General features: G+C 40.8%; 1 protein-coding gene across 1 annotated transcript in view; it reads right to left on the bottom strand.

Moving 5' to 3' along the window:
* Nucleotides 1-22717, bottom strand: part of tmtopsa (teleost multiple tissue opsin a) — a 52570-nt gene that overhangs the window by 23056 nt on the left and 6797 nt on the right. The window contains exon 2 of the mRNA XM_010745732.3: nt 18211-18539. Within this exon, the coding sequence (XP_010744034.3) occupies nt 18211-18539 (329 nt within the window). The remainder of the gene's footprint in view (nt 1-18210; nt 18540-22717) is intronic.

Below are 22717 nucleotides of genomic sequence, written 5' to 3'. Positions count from 1 at the left end.
AAATACAAACTAAGATGTAAACATCTACTCCGCATCCAAATACAGTCGCCACAAATTCCTTATATTAAAATAGACACCCAGATATAAAAACACAAACATAAAGCATTTACTCCAGCACCTAGTTGTTGCATTTAAACACACACCTGGGCAACTAGACAAATTGTCAGACAGTACACACACACATTACACAGAACAGGGAAAAGACAGGCACAGCACTTTTGCCTCAGCATCCCATCCCAGCTCCTGAGTCGGCCTGGATGCTCTGCCAGCACAGTTGTTGGCTGTTAAACATGATTGATCGCAGAATTGGTGTCTGCTGCATTAGTCCTGTACACCACCAGCCTCCTGTGGCCTGCCAAACACTATGCCTGCCTGTCGCCTATCAAAGGGCCTCTCTCAGCAAGAATCCTCAATGCTCCACTGAGTCACTTTACAAACACTAAAGTGTCCACACGTTCCTTCCCTCCGCCTGTTCTCTGCACCCCCCTCTCCCGCTGTCGCACCGAGATGTCTGCATGGCCGCACAAAAAAAAAACCAAACACGAGGCATGATTGTAACTTTTATTGATGGGGGTGGGGTCAAGTAAATCTGTGCAGCATTGGGGAATAAACATCACACCAGCTGCTTTCTACAGACAAACAACTTGTAAGAGAGGGAATCAGGAATCAAATTGAGGGTGAGGCTCTGTTGGGCTGCCCGGGGAATTCAGGGCAGGATGTCGTGAATGGAAGGTTGGTGTAGGTGCTATGTGTATATGATTGGAGTACACTCAGATGGAGCGCAGAGACATTCATTTTCATTTTAAGACTCAGAGGACCTAAGGGAGAGGGGAGAACTGTACAAGCGGCACTGAACTGACTTGTCGAATTGTGGCGCTAAATGGCTTTTTTCACAGTTAGATTGCTTTTGCTAACATCTGGAGATTCTGCTTTTCTTGTCCTTCCCGTGCCTGCTGGAGCTGTAAAGAGACTCTATATTGAGAGGGCAAAAGAAAAAGAAAAAATCAGGGGGCCAATGTACTCATCCGAAGTCAGAGGTCCTTGATAGAGTTGACCCAATGGACAGAACAAAATGAATCATATCTGCTGGATGTGAACAAAGTGTTTATGATGAGTTCATAGCAGCCTCACGTGCCTGCTTTTGAGAAACACAAGTACGCTGTAGTACGCAGTACGAACCTCTACCTGCATTAAATTTAAGAAAAGAACCCAACTAAATTCAATATAAGGTGGAACTCTACAAGGGAAAATTTTCACTTTACTGAACTAAATTGAAGTCTTTTTTTGTATGGCAGGCTGCGTCGCAAGAGCAAGGCATTTTATTCCAGTTTATTTGGTGCGTTTGTCCTGATTTAGACTTGATAGCTGGCTGGCTCAATCTAACTCACTGACACAAGTAGTGTCACATACAGTAGACACATGGACTCACACAGACCGATTTAAATTCACTCACTCTCTCAGAGCTCCAGTGGTTAAACTGCTGAACATCCATCTGTGCAACTTAAACATTGGCATTTGTAATAAAACAGCGGTGTTACAGTGTGAAAATGAGAACTGGCACCAGGCGATGTAAGATTCCTGAAAGGTTCAAGTTTTTTTTTCTAACACTGCAGATGGTCATTTGTTACATCTACGATATACTCACACCCAAACTGCTAAAGACACACATTACAGGGCAGCATCCAGCAAACAGAGGAGATTTAATGACCTCAGAGAATTTTGAAGATGGAGCTTTGAAGGAGTTTAGTTCAGAGGTCATACCCCTTAGCACCCAATTAAAACAGTGTTTCCAGTGCTATGACAACCAAACCATATAGCAGAAGAGCACTTGCACAATTTTTACTTTCCTTAAATATGCATGTCTTGTAAGTGTGGTTATAAAACACAGCAGGGTCTTAAAGAGACATCCCTAGGATGTGACATTACTTTTGTTAAACCCTGATAGGAAACACTTTTTGCTACAGAAAACAGTAAAATGCTCACAAATTACTTGGATGATTAGTCATCCAACAATGAGTAATCTGAACTGCATGTATAGTATCACCTTTAACCTTTCTGTAAGTGTAAAACTCTTACAGGCTTCTTGAAGCACACACACACAGACAGAGGAATAAGACTGTTTGTTGTGTCCTTGTGTTTCATCATTTAGCGGCATGGGGCTAATAGCTCATCGCTCAGTGTGTCCTGGAACTGCCTAAAACACCAGCACAAACACCTTACCAGGAGGATTCCCCTCTATGGGTTTGAACATAGTCAGTATGAATCTTATTAACTGTCACAGTATGGCTCCAGTTTAATTCATCAGGGGGACATTAAATTCCAACAGTAAATTAATTATCTACATGAATATTTAATCTGATATAGTGGAAGAAAAGGTAATGGGCCAAGGTGCAACACTACACATTTACATTTTCTCTTCCTTTCTACATCTAAAGCAACTCTATGTGTGCTATTATTAGATTTTGCTAACTGGCACTCCTGTACCCCTTGGCTATCATCAATGATGTTGTACGACTTGCAACTAAACTAGAAGTCCTCTAAACACTCTGTAACTTCTTTCTATCTTCGGCCACTTTTAGCAATAAAATCTAAGTAATGAAAACGTATTTCTATAGCACCCTTCTAGATCAGATGTCACAAAATGCCTCCCAATAAAAGACACAATATAATACAATATATATAGAAATAATGTGTAAAGATTCAGATAAAGAAATAAAACAAATCAAAGCCAAGTCTGTACAATAAAGGTGCTCACAGTGTCCAACATTGCACGACTTCAAGGGCACAGTCTCCTTAAAGCAACATTATTATAGAAATTGGTATTTTAGCTCAGTGCCCCAGGTGCAATACCACTGTGGTAAATATAAACAGCTGTACATTATTAATTATATTACTTGTGATCAAAAACTAGTGAGTCAACCACTGTGCAAACACAGTATTACTTCAAGCAAATGCAACAACAGCACATAGCAGCCAGCTAATATTACTTACTAGTCCAACAACAACAAGCCCATTTACTTTTGTCTGGCAGTCGCTCTCTTCTTCTTCTGTCTTCTTATTTTCCTCTGTCAACATCCTCTTTGGTGTCTATGCCTCCATCATTACAGGGTATGTCCATAGAGACTGCTGTGACCACTTATATTGCCCGATTGCCCAGCTCAGGTTCTGGCACATCAGCTCTGCTCCCCATCTGCATTGCCCCACGGCACAGACCTCATACCACCTGTGATACAGACACTCCCACTGTGCTCTGAGCTCACAGTCTGGATAGCACAGCTAACAAACTAAGCTTACATTAGCTAACAGCAGCTGTAGTTCATAGCCACTTTTCTTTACTGTCCATCAGGAAACCCAGGGGACATTGTATCCATGAATTATGCACCAGTTTCACTAAAATCACTGAAATAATTGGTGTTGTGTGACCTAGTGCCATAACGTACTTCACGTGGGTGATCATACCTGGAGCCCAAGGTTACACAGTGCAAAAACAGATGTATGCATGGTGGAAATAACAGAGACACAGCAGTGGTAATAACAATGTACAGTCTCCCTGGAGTTTTTTTTTTCTTTTTCTCAAGAGTCGTTGAATCATTATCGTGCACAATTATACAAAATGTACAATATACATGTATATTGTACAGAACAGAAATCAAACTATAGCCCTGATGATGCAGCTCACTATGCTGCAAACCCTCCCTGAGGCTGAAGGCAACGTTTTAGAGCTTGCATGTGGGACCTTCTCCTTTTTAGTATTCGAATCAATGAAAGGAACCAGGTACAGAGATTCTAAGAGAAACAGTACAAATGGCAGATAACAAGAAGCTACAAATAATGATAAAGGTCAGATCTTTCAATTACAAACTGTCTGATTTCAAAAAGATATATAATTGGTTGGGAATGGGAATCTCCAGCAGAAGTCAACATTTCCATCAGCATACAGCATTTATTAAGGAGGGCAGGGGTATGCATGAACACATGAAAATGGGTCAGGAGGAACCCAATCAACATATCTATGGTCGCTGCTCCATTTCCAATACAGAATTCTCAAGAGGTACATTAGATTTATATCCTAAGAAGAAACACAGTTGGAGCTCGGGGAAGCGCACGCTGTGTTAACAGCAGGAAGCCATCCTCAGTAAACCTGTGGCATGTGAATTATGGCAAAGAATGACTGTTATATTTCAAGGAACGCCTCACTGTTCATCACTGCTTTAATCAGTGAATTGGTGTGCGTGTTGTATGTGTCTCAGCCAACACAGAAATGCTGTTACATTCTACAAACAGATGGCTACAGAGGCTGGCAGTGCCAGGCGAGAGGCTGTCTCACATTCAAACACTCCAATTAGGCCACTGCTTACTGGGTCAGGACAGGAGGAGAGCCCAGGATATGAGCGAAGAGCAAAACAACAGCCACCATACAGGCAGAGCAGTCCCCTTTTTGACAAACACACACTTGCACAATAAAAACATTTTTATCAGATGATAACATTCTCCTCTGGGGTTTATCATCTATACTAAATTCATTTCTCGAGTTGACCAAATTACATTCCTGGCATGCCTGTATGTAAAAAAGACAAGAAGTTGATTGTGTGCTCTCAGAAAGTAGTGAGACTTGGCTCAGCTTTGGAGAACCACAAGGAAATAACATGGCATGTTTTTTATTTAATCAATCCACACTGCATAACCGGGTCTTCTGTCCTCCTTCAAAGTCCATATTTCATAATTGGATATGTTTTAATGGATCAGTAAGGCTGTCTCATGTAAAAGTCCCTGGCGGAGGTCTCTTTCCAACACAACCGATAAATTCCTTCTTTTTCACCCACAGGAATGTTGATATTGGAGTCCTTTGCAAAACTCAGGATTATGTTCAATGTCCAATGGCATTCTTTAAATTCTTTCTGCCTAACTGAAGTTGGCAACAATGGCTGTGAGAGAAAGATCAACAAAAGTAGTTACCTTTACCTTATTTACTTTTGGTCTAAAGGACAAACTGCACTGCTTCTTGCAGTGGCATAGAACTTTAGAAGTAGACATAAATTGTGATGTGTGGAATCATCCAACATGAACTTAATTTCTAAGAAAACAGCTTTGTCTCAGTGTTAATATTGGCACTGCACTTTCCCTCTGTGCAGTCAGTGCTGAATGACAATGAGTTTTAAGACAGGTTCTGAAACTTTGATAAGCTGGAGTCATGCGTGTCATTCAGTTTAAATCCTTTCATGTAATTGGACATGACATGCTTTGCTGAGCAAGTCCAGCATTCAACTTGAATGCTGGTGAGGTAGCGACTGTAAAGTGATATTCACTTCAAAGTTCCCAGGGCTCACCAAACCAAACACAGGTACAGCAGCTATGAAAATTGTCTGTCCTTTTGGTTCTGTGCGAATCAGCCTTTTCTGATTTAAACACAGAATACTCCTTACTGATGCTCATCTAGAAAATCAGAGTTGCAGTGTAGCTGTACCCAAATTACAGTGCACAATACTCAATTCAGACTTCCCACTAAAATACATTTCAGTCCAGTCAGGGGTTTACTAATGTTTTCTTTTGGAACCTCAAAAAAGTAGTTGTGGAACTAACATTTTATAACATTTATACAAAAATGTGACAAGTCTTAGCTCAATCTCAAAAAGGCCGGTGACTCCCAATTTAGATCCATGATTCAGCCTTTGCATTAATTCTAAGACAACCAGCTTGTGCTGATTTTAGTATGAAAACAAGAGAATTAGAGTGATGCAACAGGAAATTAAGTATTTTGGCCCTGTACTTTACAGTTCTTTTAGTAACTTTGATGCCTAAACTTTGTTTTTCTCTTGAGACACCAGCATGAAAAGCTGGAAAAACTGGGATGTTTTCAGATCTTTCTGTCCCAGTTTCCTTTGGAAGCAGATGCACTGGGAGTCACCAGATTCATATTTATTGTACAGTATATGGCATTTTGATACCAGCTATTAAAACCTTGTCCCTAACAGAGGCTTACTGCTCAAATATCAAGTAACAAGTAATAATGAATAATTTAATCATTTTTGCCCATGTGGCTGATGTGGTGTAGTTACTGGGTCAATATTTCACATTTTGTGAGTTAATTAAGTAACTTTTACTCTGTCGAAGCTTTTGCCTTGAAGGTAAGTTACTTATTGAGCTTAAGCTCATGTAAGTAAATATACAGTTGTTGACACTACGCTACACAACACTGGGAATAGTCTCTTAATGAGGTATTCTCAAGTAGTACAACTATGAATGATCTTTCAGTAGAGGGTCAATTACAATGAATTAGGGACATTCACATGGGATTTAAGATAAAGAAGGCTCATGGTACATTACATCTGTACTTCTATACCACCCACTTCAAATATAACTATATATTTCATTATTCTGACACCTATTATAATCTGTTTCAATAATGGAATAAAATAAATGGCTCTAGGGCTGCCGTCAAAGGAGCACATCTCAATTATGAATTAAACTAATGATACATCCTGCTGCTGGTTTTAAAAGGGGTCTTGCATCAGTGAAGAAGCTTCAAACAGGTAGTGTATCTGTGCTTTTTAATGGCTCATTCACAAAAAGGCAGCACATGCTTTTAGTGTAAATTACTCCAGCGTACCACACACTTGTCTGAGTAAATACAGTGCAAAAAAACACTTGCAGACACCCCATTTCATATTTGGAATTGGAGTTGAAGTACTGGCACACTTTTTTTGTCTCAGCATGGGGCCGAAACAGAAACATGCAGATTTAAAAGTGATGTGTCAACTGTGTCAGAATGTAGAGAGTCTAACACTAAACATGAACAAAGATTTTTCATTTTCCAAAATGTCTTACTATGTTTTCAAAAAATGGAAGCATAAAGCTGTGTGTGTGTGTGTGTGTGTGTGTGTGTGTGTGTGTGTGTGTGTGTGTGTGTGTTTGTCTTGTACAAGGTCATGCAGATGATGCACATTGGTTATGTAATGTAATTAAGAACATGCCCCCTTGAACTGACCACTTTGTTCAATGCTCATTCTTAGTTGGTGAGTTGGGTAGAAAACAACTTAATAACATCATTTCTGACCTCAGTTCCTGACCGGGCATCTTTGAAGGATCACATGTATCACTGTGGATGAAATTAAAGACTACTTGGCAGGTGGTTGCTAGTCTTATTTCTCCAACATCCCTATTTTTTTTTTTTTTTTTACATAAATCTGTAAACCTTAAACACAAATAACAAATTATATTTTCCCTTCTATACTACATATGAGTGAGCAGAAAAATACAAGATATAATGCTGAAAGGCTGTCGCATTTGCCAAGCATGTTGTATAATATTGATAAAATAGTCAGGGGGCATACTCGAGGTTCCCTGGGCTTCTAAGATAAAAATACACACATACTCCTTCTGGTGAATTCAATGACCTGGAAAAACTGGAGTAACTATGGACCGGTTGAGCCCTGACTCTGGAGCTGTTACTATACTATACTAAACTCTATAGCTGTACTATAACTGACCATACGGTATGATCCATGTGATGACTACTGTGACTCTGAATGTCAATTAACATCTGCTGATTCACATATGCTCCTTGTGGATTTACTGCCACATACACAATGACCATATTGAAATAGAATAAACCAATATAAAACTGCACTGTAGCTTTTTATGAGCACATTTTCAATTTTACATCTTAAATCAGATTACTCCTCTTTCCCACCAGATTAAATCTTTCTCTCTGGCTTCCTAATGGATTTTGGAGGTCGCACTTTTGACCATAATTTGGAGGAAGTGTTCCTCAGTGATCTTATCAATTAAAGTATCAGAGGGGTCTTGTTAATGTAGTCTTACAGCTTGGGTGTTGAGTGCAGGCTGTGTGCTCTCAACATGTCCACAATTGGTAGTGAGGGCTTGACAGATGTCAGGGAAGCTCAAGTACTTGAAAGGTGCTGCTCTGTACTGGCATGTATTGACACTGTGGTTCAGGAGGTAGAGTGGGCCATCCACTAATCTGAAGATCTGTTCAATCTCCTGCTACTCCAATCTGCATGTCAAAGTGTCCTTGGGCAAGATACTAAACCCCAAATTGCTCCTGAAGGTTGTGCTGTGAATGTGATTAGTCATTTTCTGATGAACAGTTGGCACCTTGCATGGCAACCTCTGCCATCAGTGTATGAATGGGTAAATGTGATGCGCACTATAAAAGCACTTTCAGTGGTTGGAACACAAGAAACGTGTTATATAAGTCTATTTGAATATGTAATGCTACCTGCACCTAAATAGTAGTATTGGAAAACTTGTATATGCAAATGTGTGTATTATTATCTAGAAAGTAAGTAAGCTTGTAAGTGCAAGCTTCAAGAATCTACACAGGTGTAATTTTAATAACTTTGGTGATTTCTTATCTTTTCCTCTCACACCATTACTTTGGTTTATGACGAATTATATAACCCCAGCCTCAGCTCCATTTTGTGTTTAGTGCTAATATGCAAATGATAGCAGCTAAGGATGGTGAACATGGTTTAAACAGGTGGTTTTATTACCTGCGAAACATCACTGTGTTAGCATATGAGCATATGAATATATATATGCAACACCACTGAGGACTTTGTCTACTTTACCTCATACCATTTTGCTAATCTTTGATCATACATCTATAAAAACATGTCATAAATGCTTGTTCTTAATCTAATCTGTCATCTTTGCACTTACTTTCCCCGCCAATTATTAAAAAGAAAAACCTCTTCATGACATGTTTAAGACTTCTCATGTGCAGGTCACAGAGCAACTGTGAACATATGTGGGTATGATCAGCTTCATCCCAAAAAGAAACAATCTGTAAAGAAGCTTACTTGCTCATGGTTTGTTTTCTAGAAGGAAAGTTAATGGATTTTCTTCTTTAGAAAGAAGAAAAAAGAAGAAAAGATTGGCAAGATCATTGGCAAAACCATGGTCATGTCATTCTTTACAAAGGCTTCCCACCTCATTTTGTTCTGAATGTTTCATAGACACAGGTAGCTACTTGCTATCAGATGTCAGCATCTGTCTCATTGTTATACAGAAACAGCACATTTTTGTTGATTCTGAAGTGGTGATGAAGGGGATGGGATGGGATGGAAGCGAAAATGGCAGCTGAGACAACCAAGGTGAAAAAGATGGATGATAATGGCGCAGCCAAAGAGAAAGAAAATGCAAAGAGGTCACATGCAGGGCTGGGAGATGGAAAAAGACAATGAGGGAAAGAGGACTTAGAAAAGAATGAAAAAGCAAGTGCAAAAACAGGGATTGGAGCAGTCACTGCAGAAAATGAAATGAACCGAGTGTGTGTGTGCATGTGTGTGCGCAGGAGTAAGCCACTGACGGGGACAATTAGAGTGTGAATGTGTGAAGATGTGAGAGAATGAAGGGCACACACATGCAAGATAAGAATAACAGTCCAAAGAGGGAAATTGAGTTGGATATGGAACAAAGAGAAGAAAAAACTAAAAGTAAAAAAAATCAATGACCCAGCAGGCAAGAGACGAGGCACTTGTAGTACAATACAAAGAGAACGCAAGCCTCATCCTGGAGCCAATCTGACGGAGAACTAATTTGTGTTTCGAACATGCAGCCTACTCTGCAGTGCAGCAGCCGTGCCCTCCAGCATCTCACCACTTCCCCACCAAGCTAGTATCAAGCAGAAGTGCTGGCCGTCTTCATTACAAGGTTTGCCAAGAAGTGTTTTCACAGCTGTGTCTCCTCTACCTCTGTGTGTGTCTGCCATGTTTTTGTGCATAAGTGTGTGTGTGTAATGAGTTTTTAGTCACTCAAGCTTTTGTGGTAAGGAACATTAGGGGCCCTTATGTGAACAAAGAAATACACAGACACATAAACTCAGTGTGTAGCAGCAACCCACTTGGACATAAGCAGCATATTTCTGTGATATGTAACCAGAGACACACAGTTAGTATAATACCGAGTTATGGTACTCGTTTCAGTTTGAGTCTATCAATGTGGAGATTTATGCCTCCTTAGGACTGTTAAAACTTAACAACATGAGCTTAGCTCATAGACATATCAGACCTGTGACGAGGAGTCACAAGTAAGCAGAACAAAAATGATAAATGAACCATAACTCAAACACACACAGAGGTTTGTGCTGTCACATACCTAAGATTTCATTCCCAGTTAGAAAGACTATGTTTGGGGTGTTAGTTAGCTCAGTTGGTAGAGCATCTGCCCCATGTACAAAGGCTCAGGCAGCAGCGGTCCTTTGCTGCATGTGATTCCCCATCACTCTCTCCCCACATTCCTGTCACTCTACAGCTGTCTCTATCAAATAAAGCTTGAAAAAGGCAATATTATACTATACTATATACAAAGGTATTTCTAATATTTAGGCAGGGTACAAACATTGGTCTGGTTGATGCAGTTTAAGCAGTGCCCAAAGTTAAGCATTTAAGCATTTTTGGCTGTGGACCGATGGTGAGCCATTTGCTCCAGTGATGCGCGGGTCCATGTTTGATCGACCTGCACCAACCGACGTTTTAAACTAACCCGCCCGAACTCGAACCGCAGCAAATAATTGTGAAATATTTTACCCAACCCACTTCCTGACCCGCATTTTAAAAAGTAGTGTATACTCTTGATTAACTTCGTAGCGTCATCGGGCTACATAAAACTGGCATTACTGAGTTATTATATTCATTTAAAAGTAGCCTATTAAAATGTGGTTTCTTCGCGCCAGTTATTCAGCCAATAAAGTCTGTGTATTTCACAGAAAATTTTGTCTACTACATAAATTACAAAACTTTACTCGGCATCTTTATTTCAAATGACCCGACCGACCATGACCCGAATGTCATGCCAAATTGAGCGGGCGACCGCGGGCACCCGCTCAATTTGGATCAACCCGCGCATCACTGATTTGCTCGCACACACACACGTGTTCTCTTGACATCCAGCCCAGGGTTCGAATCCAACCTGTGGTTATTTGATGCATATCATTCCCCCTCTCTGTTCCCACTTTCCTTGAAAGCCTCGATTGGAGTTGCAAAACCTGTTCCAAATGCATGTTTATAGGTGGTTTTAAAACATAACCTGTCCCTGTTTCAAGATGCCTCAGGAACACCTTTCTGTTTTGCCGCAAGAGGTAAACGTCACTTGATTGTAAATTAAAGGGCCTATGTCTGAGAACATATTGGTCACACTCTCCTTACCATCCTTCACAAGCCAAGCATCCCAGTGCTAAAGTTGCCCTCCTCCATTGCTCCGAGCTGGGTATTAGCTGGATTCGATATAAAATATAGCCTTGGGTGGTGTATCCTGCTGCAACCAATGTTATCACCTTAATTCTGGCAACTGTTGCTGGACTAATTCATATTTTTGTGAACTTTATGTAAACATAGTCACATTTAAAAGATATGGTCAATGCCCAAAGACTAGTTAAAAACAAAGTGGCAAGAAGTAACCAAGATGGAAAAAGACCCAAGCCCAAAAAAAGTTCATATTCTTATCCTTTTTGTGCCTTGAATTAATCTGTTTGCATGCAAGTGATGGTTTCTCAAAGGTTTGGTTTCTTTGGAGAGTTTCTTTGTGGCTATACTCGGAAATTAATGCTACTGCACACACAAGATGCAGTGAACTGGAACTAGAAAATTAATTTATTTTTGCTTGGAGCATTACTGAAATGATTAATTGTTGAGTTTTTCTTTCTTTTGTGAAGTCAGAAGACATCACAAGAGTGCGTTGTTGAAAACAAGTATACAAGAACTCGGAGAAATCACTAGTGCGTTGAAAAAAAGACATCATTCCTCACCAGCTTCCCACCCACACTTGTCTACTGTGTTCATTGTACTGCAACAGAAGTACCGCTTCAGGAAAAGAAACTTTTTTACAGTACCTTTGTGGATGCCGGCAAAGTAGTTTAAGGTACAAGTGTAATTTCTTAATCCAAACTACACCATGTAATTTGTATTGAAATTCCCCCCTCTGGTGCACTCACTGCCTATTTTCATGTAATGTGATTTCAGGTCAGGAAATTACCAAACCAGCAGAGGCACAGTAAAAACAGCAGCAAAAACATCCGCTTGTGGCCAATGAAATTAACTCATGACCAGTGCAGGGTCATTACTGTACATCTGATGAGGGCAAGCAAGAAATTAGGTCCCCCGCAGTCACAGTCTGTCAGCATTCCCCTCCTTTTTATTCCTTTCATCTCTCTGCCTCCTTCGCCTCCTCTTGACATCTTCATCTCCCTCCGTCTCTCCAGCTCTACCTCTGTGCCACATAGCCCACAGCATGTTGGAGAAATATTTTAGCACTTGAGAGTATCGCTATTTATCCATAGGGGGGTATGAGCCACATCTGAATGAATTCAGACCAAGGGTAAAGATGTTGAGACAAGGGGGAGGGAGCCACTGGTTATCTAACCAAAGAGTACTTTATACTTGTGAGTATGTGTTCATGCATATTTTGTCCCTTTTTGTTTGCTTTCATCCAATTTATTTCAAGTCATGGGCATAGTTTATTTATGTCACTCCATGCATGTGGAAGCAGTAATTAGAGTTGCACGGTACCCCGCGGTGGCAAATGGTATAAGTTCCTACTATACTAGAAATTCTACACGACGGTACTACCGTGGATTAATATACTACCGGATTATTATACTACCGGTGCCAGTTTCCGCCACATAGCGGCTGCCTCTTCTCTCTACCCAGCTTCTCACTGCATGCTACTCCCTTGTTAACAAACCAACATGGCAAGTATTGCAACCGAACTACACAACTGAATGCTGAATGATTGGCTGTTTGCCTGTTACTGGTGATGTCCGGGGATATGATAGGCTGTTTCTGCACGCCCGTCTGTTAGCTGATTGGCTGTTCGTGTGTTTCTGCGTTTCTTGATTTTAGCTTATAATATCAAGTGAGACACTACATTTTATGAAAGTCAGTGGTCACCACCCAAAACTATATCTTCATGGCCTCTTTTTTAAATCAAGGTTTACATAAAGGGCAAATAAATGTTTTGTGCCATTGTTATTTGTTAAATATTTTGTTAGGTGACTTGCAAAGGGAGCAGAGAAGGACAGCAGGCAAAAGGAAAGACCTGCTCAGACTAGTTTAATAATCCATAGTGCAAGTTGCTCCCATGCTTTGCACAATTCTTATCAAGTCGAATGGTGATGTTGCAATCTAATAGGCCTCTCTTAAATCACACTACACCAATTTATGTACAGTATTTTTCCCTTAGGGACCTAGGGCTCATCAATTAAGATGGAGAGATGTACTTGCACACCAATCACAAAGCCTTTGAGGAATGAGTAATATACACTATGTGGAATGTGTCTTTACAGATAATTGTGCAGATGTACAATTCCAGATTTGTTGCCCCAGTAAACTGTCCCTTATACCAAAATACCAAACCTCAACGCCCTGCAGTTCGTGGACATGAAGCGTTCAAATTTTAGTGAATTTCACAAGTCCTGAACTACCAGAGATAACACAGCTGTTGTTTAATGAATGGTTAATGGTTAATTAACTAGATAACACTCCGTCCTCAGTCCTACTAAATTTGACTGTTTGTGGCTGTTAGGGATGGAAAATGCCATTCCATCAGACACAGTTAGTGAGTTCAGTTTTCTTGCTACATTTGCATGTTGCAGTTTAAACACAAATAGAGCAATTGGGGATTTCAACGAGGGGGGATTATGTGTTGGTATTTACACCTCCTAAAATCAGCCTATGCAGCTTTAATCCTGTGAAGCTTTAATGTAACAAAATATTCATTTTTATATTAAAATCGAGGGAGAGTCTTACATTTCTGAAGGCCCACGTGTTTTTATTGTAATACAAGAAAGCATTGAAACCACGATTTTACACCTTCAATGAGCAGTTTTAGGATTTATATGTTGATGTTTTGGTTTAATCTCCCTTTTAAGTCTGTGGGGGACTTAAAAGACATTTCTGAGGTCATGGGAGTAACACATTGTGTTTAAGGATTTAGGAGCTGAGCAGTAAAGTGCAATAAACCACAGTTTGCCACATGCAGTGCAATAGATAGACAATAATATATTGTGTGAGCGTGCTGTAATTTAGTCATTTAATTAGATTGTTTCAGATAGTTTATGCCTTCATTTTCATTACTCTGTGTGCACATGACGTGGTGACAAGTAAAAAAAAATATGGGGAGCACATTTGCAAATTTAGTTTCTGACACAAATTACAGTTGCAGCAGCTGTTTTTATTGCACATTATGAACTTAATTATCATGATAGCATTATAACTGAGTTTGTAATAATATCCCTAATATCACTGTTGTTGAGATAGACTGTGTCTATTCACTTGTTTGGGATGTTCCCTGACTGAAGTACCTGTGTCAACTCTCTCACAGCTTCTGCCCTCTGCACTGATAAAGACCTAAGACCTTTTCCATCAACAGAGAATCAGCAATAAAGAGACAACACTGACAGACACACACAAGCATGCATGTCGTCTATCTTCTCAACAGCCAGTTTGATGGACATGGTGAAGTGTAGTTTAACTGAGCAAGCGGCACATTTTCACACACCGTGACAAGGTAAAGCAATAAACTAAATAACATTTGGAAACAGTTTTGAACTGATAGAGCTACATGGGCCAGTCATTTCGTTGGTTGTATAGTAAATTGGGGATGAGTGCAACACCAATTTGGGCCAATCCCCAACTTCATTCAGTCTTCTCTATGCGGACTGTTCCAACTGATTGCCACTTTATTAGATAAGGGAGTTCAACTCTTTTAGCAGACAAGTTGTTCAACAACTTTTATCTGTCCCAGCTGATGTTACCTGACACGGCCTGACAGGTAAACTGTAGTCTTTGCCTTGTGTAGTATTGTCAGTGGGAGAAGCACAACTCTAAACAGCATAGCAACCCATTGAAACTTGTTAAAGATAAAGAATGTATATGTAGTTCTGCACAAAGACGGGACAAAGGGTGAGAAAAGGGGACAAAGACGTTGAAGAAGAAAAGAGTTTGGGAGGAAGAGAAAGAGAGGGAGGGAAAGTCTGACTAAGACAAAGAGAAATTGCTTTCTGCTGGCTCCTTCTTAACCCATACAAAGAACTATGTGTTGTCTGATGAGGATAGACAGCAAATGGATAAAATGTGAAAAGGGATGAAATAAAAAGAAGAGATGAAGTGAAAGAAATGTGGTCACAGAAAGAGTGACCACATCACTCCCACTTGTGCTTGTGTCACACACAATGCTGCTGAACAGTTTATCAGAGAGGACGGCCACAAGCATGCTCATGCAAACACGCACATAACTCATTGTTTACCTGAGAAGACACGATGCTCACAGTGTGTGAGTGAGTTGTAGCCCTGAAAAAATTACTCTGGGACCTGTTCTTGCAAACTATGCGACTTTGTGTGTGTATGTGTGCACTTTTCCCTGAAGACAGAGCACTGCCTTCCACACTGTCTCTCCTCATATTCTTCCAGTCAGTCAGCGTGGGACAGTGTGTGAAAAACCAGACATCAGTTACCTCATGCCACAGTTCACAGCCATGAGGGAGGAAGAGGCAAATCCCACACCAAATACTCTGGATGATCGGTTGTCCTCCTCACCTCACTGCAGATGCCTACTGCTGAATATTTAACAAACATAATCTGGGCCTTTTATTTATTATGCATCTATGAATCACTCGTAGGAATCACAGTGAAAGTGAAATGCGGAGTAAAAACACATCAGAGCTGGACTTGAGAGTGATTTATGAAGCTTCCTATGCCGACTTTCAGCAGAGAGATGTTTCACTGCAAGGACAGAGTGATCTCACTATTTTATTATAGTGCCGTGCTGTACTTTGAAATATTAAACATATTAAACAGAGGTAAATGTCTAAATGCACCACTTATACTAGCACAATTAGATTCAGCTGTGTGATTCAGTCCTATTTAATCACCATTTTGTTAATATTAATTTATATATTTAATGTTAGGAGATGCACCGTAACATATTTCTAAAGACGGTTGCATCTGTAATTTAGCAAATTAATGAATAAACGAATGATTAAATAAACAAACTCAGCATATGTGTGAATGCAGCTTGTTTCTGAATCTGTATGATCTGAAGACGTGTGAAGAGATCTCGTGCGTACCGCTCATTAGAAGTAGATACTTGAATGGCTAACAAACATAGGCCCCCTGCTTCAAGGACACGCCTTACCTGAATCAATGCTTTTTCCCCATTGTCCTCAGTAATGAAACAAACTGGAGACATGGTGAATCACATAGAGAGAACATTGGATCCCCCGAGCAAATGTGTATGGCATGGCAAATAATTCTGTAATTTTGTTAGGCTCATAGGGGTCAATGTAAATGTATCTCCTCCCAGAGGAGCGTATTGCGCATGTCTCTGCCTGAAAGCCACCTCTTGGTGTCTCCTAACAGCTTATGTTTCTGAAACTTTCCAAAATATTAGCAGAGATGAGAGTGATTTTCTAAATTTTAAAAAATTGCTGAACAGATTTTACTCCTTGCCCAAAAAGTAGGACCAAAAATGTGACTCTGATACAGTTTGACCAGTTGAGACTGATTTCCCGCAGAATTGATTCAGAATGTGAGACCAGTGTATTTAACACATTAATCCAGTTATCATGTTTTGTTAAAGTGATTTAATTAAATGTCTAAACCAAATGGCGTGTGTGGTGTCACCCACAGCTCCTCTGACAAAGACCCAGACATTGACTTTATTGACTTACAGAGACAGCACTGATGGTAATTTTAGGGTGACATAGCCACAGTTTATGATTCATAACCATAATTAGTTATAAAACAGCCATTTAAATGGAAGGTCATTAAAAACATGTCATGAACTCCAAAATCAGCTGGTTCACAGCTTCGGGAGAAAAGTTATTAACTTCCAAGACAAATCAGTTTTAAGAACAGTTGAGGAATTCAGTAATCGTTATTGAATTTTGTTAAAATTAGACAATTGTTACTACATGCTTTTCTGTTAGAACTATCTTTCTTATAAGACGTGCTTGAATTCAATGAAAATCTTTCATAACCCAGGACACTGCACAAGCAAACACTTTTTTAGAAGACAGTCTGACACGTCCTGCTCTAATAAAGACAGGATCACTGCCTCTTGTGGTGTTTAGATTGTAGGCGTCACTATGATAGTTTTGACTTTTATTTTGGTTATTTGATTTACAGCCATATCCAGCATCTAGAGGCTGGAGTAGAGCGTAGTTTTATTTCCACTGTTGCTGCTCTTTTTTTTCGGCTGAATTGTGTCGGGCTGCAGTTAATATTGTAACATTGCCACAGTGAGAGTCTACACATGCTGATTCAGCTGGAGGTAATGCTGCCATCCTGCATGTATGAGCTTTATGTTCTGTTATAGCATTATTGTTATATTAGAAAACTTTCTTTGAGTAATGGAAGTTTTCAGACCTTCAGTAACTTTATCAGGAGGGCAGCAGAAACTAGCTGTGAAAACAACACTGACATTTTACACTTACAGAAACTAGCTGTGAAAACAACACTGACATTTTACACTTACATTTTGAGTTGATATAGCAAATTGTTGCTTATTTACACATCCAGCAGACACAGAGCAACATTAGCATTCATTTAGAGTTGTTTCCCCTCACCACCTGATCATTGTAAGCCTAATATTGACTTTCCTTCCAGCTCTGTTTTGGTCTCTTCCAAGATCTGTTCCTGAGGGAAAAGTCTGACTCTTTAACTGCTAAATGCTCCACTATGATCAATAGCTTGTTGCTAGCTTTGTCTGTCTGCTGTTTGGTACCCGTCAGGTAGTGCGTAGTGACTTTTTAAAGCATTTTTACTGAAAACAACAACTGCTGCTACCGGAAATAACATCAATGAGAGTGAACCTCAAAGTACATTTGCAGGCCGCCAAAACAACCAGCTGAAAGATGCTAAAAAAAAAACGAAATGTGAGGAGTTGCGGATGTGGGTGACTACAGTACAAGAGCACCTTTAAAATACAGTCTTTAGATAATTTGTTAATTTTAAAGCATTGATTAGAGTAGCTTTAAACAATAAGTCTACTAGTCGTAAAATGAATGTACGACATTTTCATTATCTCTCTTTACATATCAGGATTTATGGGATGTTGAAATGTGGTTTTAGTTGTTAAAATCCACCACTGTTGACCTTTTAACACGGCCACCAGTATTGAAGGTGCACCGAGGCTCATTCATGCAAATACTGCAGGTACAGGGCTTCCATCCCAATCCCCAAACTTCCTCACCTGTCTGATGGCGCACAGCAGCTTCCCATAGCATAACATGATCACCAGGAACGGCAAAAGGAGGCAGAAGATAAACAGGCAGATGATGTAAGATATGTTATTTGTCGTCTTGGCCTTCCAGTTGACAGAGCAGGTGGTACCAGGACCCTCTGGGCCATAGCTACTCCATCCAAAGAGTGGTGGCATTGTCCAGATGAAGGAGTAGACCCAGGACAGGGCGATGCCCAGGGAGACCTTGCAGTAGTTGGTGGAGTCCGCCTCAGTGGGGGTCATCATTGTGCTGTAGCGCTCGTAAGAGAGGACAGCCAGGGAGATCAGCGACACAATGCCTACAGGGTAGACACAGATCCAGGAACACAGCATGAAGAAACATTACGTTACCTAAAGGAGTTAAATGCAATACACAAGCAAACATAATGCGGTATGGAGCATGTGCAGATGTCTTCCTCTTTTTCAGATTTGAACCCTAGGCTTCCGCAGAGCCTGGACTCAGCCTTTGCACAAGGGGCGGCTGCTTTACCAACTGCGCTAAACACTGCCCCGTCTTCCTCTTTTTTTATACCTTAAGTCCAGTACTTCACATTTAATGGGGCCATCAAATGGAGACAAAATTGCACTGCATGTCCAAATGTTCATCTATCCTAGTGAGGAAAACATGCACTGTCACTGTGATATAAAGCTTTACGGGTCTTTCATAAATCAAAACTGCAGCTGAAATGAGCTGCATAGTTTACAGCTTCAAAGAGAAGACCGGTTATGATATTGAAAAACATTTGCCAGGGCAGAAAAAGTGCAGCATAATAAAACTATAGCAAACATAGTTGTGGAACATCTAATACTTCAGTTCACATACCTGGGTCTGCAGCAGATACACACTGCTGTGAATCATAAACAACAGCACTACCTGTGGTGTCTCTGCTTGACAGAAGCAATGCAGTGAAATACAACAACGACGAGTTCGAGGAACTATCTTGTTTGTCTGTAACCACTCAGTGAACATACAGTACATACACACAGCTGCAGGACCATGGAGTTTGATGTTCATGCTGACCCTTCAGCCTTTTTATCCTCTTCGCTATTTGTTTGAAGCCATTATGATCCAAGAGGCCATCCTTCATGCCCATTGGTTTTTAATGGCAGTCAAGCGGATCTGAATTGGACACTCCTTAAAGAATTTGTTCTTTGTGTGTGCTTGCATTGTGCAAATACATTGGCCATACTCAGTGGCGTCACTAGGCCTATTCTCAAGCCCCCCTAAATAATTTGGTGGTGTTTTATTATTATTTTTATTTATTACATTTTTTTTCACAAAAAAATGCCTATTTATGCAATACCAAGTGGCCAGAATATGAGTTTAAACCAATAATCATACAAACTGTCATTATTCACTTAAATATGATCATGTACGGTAGAGAGAGCCCCTTCAGTGCGTCATTATACAATCCATTCCACTTTTTCATATAGAGAACGCCCACATCACTGAAATTCCAGTCCATGTTTTCCATGCGACCCTGCTCACTGCCGCTTGCGTGTTTACCTCTGAAGTACACAGAGCCGAACCTCACAGCGGCAAGAGCAGAGCGCGAACGCATGGGTGAAGGATGGACATTAGAGCCTTTTTCAAGAAAGTAAGCATTCATCACTGCTGGTAGTAACACTTAGCTAACAGCAGAAAAGTTCCATGACACACACACACAAAGATGGAGAGAAACAGGGTTATTGCAAAGCAGTAGTGGACATATTAAAAAGTAATGTAAAGTGAAAAGGTATATTGCAAATAATGGGCAAGACATATGGGGGTTGAGACCAAGTTTTCATTCCTGGTTTAATGGCTCCACATTGGTGCAGATTTCTAGTTTTCTGCCGTGGTTTCGGGCCGGCCCGCGCATCACTAGTGTGGAGTCGAATCTTGGGAGTTCGCCCCGAGAAACTACTTCGGCCCTGGAAAGACCGATCTCCCCTGTGTTTCCCGACCACGGTCAGGACGAATAGCGGGAATGGTTAACAGAAGTCATCTCAACTAGCTAGCAGCAGCTAGGAACTTTCAGAGCTGGCCAGCTGGGATTCAAACACGGAACATTTTGGTTTATTAATTACATGGAACTTTTCTGCTGTTAGCTAAGTGTTACTACCAGCAGTGTGATGCTTACTTTCTTGAAAAAGGCTCTAATGTCCATCCTTCACCCATGCGTTCGCGCTCTGCTCTTGCCGCTGTGAGGTTCGGCTCTGTGTACTTCAGAGGTAAACACGCACGCGGCAGTGAGCAGGGTCGCATGGAAAACATGGACTGGATTCAGTGATGTGGGCTTCTCTTATGAAAAAGTGGAATGGATTGTATAATGACGCACTGAAGGGGCTCTCTCTACCGTACATGATCATATTTAAGTGAATAATGACAGTTTATATGATTATTGGTTTAAACTCATATTCTGGCCACTTGGTATTGCATAAATAGTTTTTTGTGAAAAAAAAAAGTAATAAATAAAATAATAAAAAACACACCAAATTTTTAGGGGGGCTTGAGAATAGGCCTAGTGGACGCCACTGAGTATGGCCAATGTATTGCACAATGCACACACACAAAGAACAATTCTTTAAGGAGTGTCCAATTCAGTCCGCTTGACTGCCATTAAAAACCAATGGGCATGAAGGATGGCCTCTTGGTCATAATGGCTTCAAAACAAATAGCGAAGGGATAAAAGGCTGAAGGGTCAGCATGAACATCAAACTCCATGGTCCTGCCGTGGTTTCGGGCCGGCCCGCGCATCACTAGTGTGGAGTCGAATCTTGGGAGTTCGCCCCGGAGAAACTACTTCGGCCCTGGAAAGACCGATCTCCCCTGTGTTTCCCGACCACGGTCAGGACGAATAGCGGGAATGGTTAACAGAAGTCATCTCAACTAGCTAGCAGCAGCTAGGAACTTTCAGAGCTGGCCAGCTGGGATTCAAACACGGAACATTTTGGTTTATTAATTACATGGAACTTTTCTGCTGTTAGCTAAGTGTTACTACCAGCAGTGTGATGCTTACTTTCTTGAAAAAGGCTCTAATGTCCATCCTCACCCATGCGTTCGCGCTCTGCTCTTGCCGCTGTGAGGTTCGGCTCTGTGTACTTCAGAGGTAAACACGCAAGCGGCAGTGAGCAGGGTCGCATGGAAAACATGGACTGGATTCAGTGATGTGGGCGTTCTCTTATGAAAAAGTGGAATGGATTGTATAATGACGCACTGAAGGGGCTCTCTCTACCGTACATGATCATATTTAAGTGAATAATGACAGTTTATATGATTATTGGTTTAAACTCATATTCTGGCCACTTGGTATTGCCATAAATAGCCTTTTTTGTGAAAAAAATAAAGTAATAAATAAATAATAAAAAACACCACCAAATTTTTAGGGGGGCTTGAGAATAGCCTAGTGGACGCCACTGAGTATGGCCAATGTATTGCACAATGCACACACACAAAGAACAATTCTTTAAGGAGTGTCCAATTCAGTCCGCTTGACTGCCATTAAAAACCAATGGGCATGAAGGATGGCTCTTGGTCATAATGGCTTCAAAACAAATAGCGAAGAGGATAAAGGCTGAAGGGTCAGCTGAACATCAAACTCCATGGTCCTAGGACATGGAGTTTGATGTTCATGCGACCCTTCAGCCTTTGTATCCTCTTCGCTATTTGTTTTGGAAGCCATTATGATCCAAGAGGCCATCCTCATGCCCATTGGTTTTTAATGGCATCAAGCGGATCTGAATGGAACACTCCTTAAAGAATTGTTCTTTTGGTTGCTTGCATTGTTGCAAATACATTGGCCATACTCAGTGGCGTCCCTAGGCCTATTCTCAAGCCCCCCAAATCATTTGGTGGTGTTTCTTATTATTTTTATTTATTACATTTTTTTCACAAAAAATGCCTATTTATGATACCAAGTGGCCAGATATGAGTTTAAACCAATAATCATCTAAACTGTCATTATTCACTTAAATATGATATGTACGGTAGAGAGAGCCCCTTCAGTGCGTCATTATACCAATCCATTCCACTTTTTCACTATACGAGAACGCCCACATCACTGAAATTCCAGTCCATGTTTTCCATGCGACCCTGCTCACTGCCGCTTGCGTGTTTACCTCTGAGTACACAGAGCCGAACCTCACAGCGGCAAGAGCAGAGCGCGAACGCATGGGTTGAAGGATGGACATTAGAGCCTTTTTCAAGAAAGTAAGCATTCCTCACTGCTGGTAGTAACACTAGCTAACAGCAGAAAAGTTCCATGTAATTAATAAACCAAAATGTCCGTGTTTGAATCCCAGCTGGCCAGCTCTGAAAGTTCCTAGCTGCTGCTAGCTAGTTGAGATGACTTCTGTTAACCATTCCGCTATTCGTTTCCTGACCGTGGTCGGGAAACACAGGGGAGATCTGTCTTCTCCAGGGCCGAAAGTAGTTCTCCGGGGCGAACTCCAAGATTCGACTCCACACTAGTGATGCGCGGGCCCGGCCCGAAACCAC

The sequence above is a fragment of the Larimichthys crocea genome, chromosome XII (genome assembly GCF_000972845.2).
Source record: "Larimichthys crocea isolate SSNF chromosome XII, L_crocea_2.0, whole genome shotgun sequence".
Taxonomy (NCBI): domain Eukaryota; kingdom Metazoa; phylum Chordata; class Actinopteri; family Sciaenidae; genus Larimichthys; species Larimichthys crocea.
The sequence above is the reverse complement of the archived record's forward strand: the minus strand, read 5'-3'. Positions and strand labels throughout refer to the sequence as shown.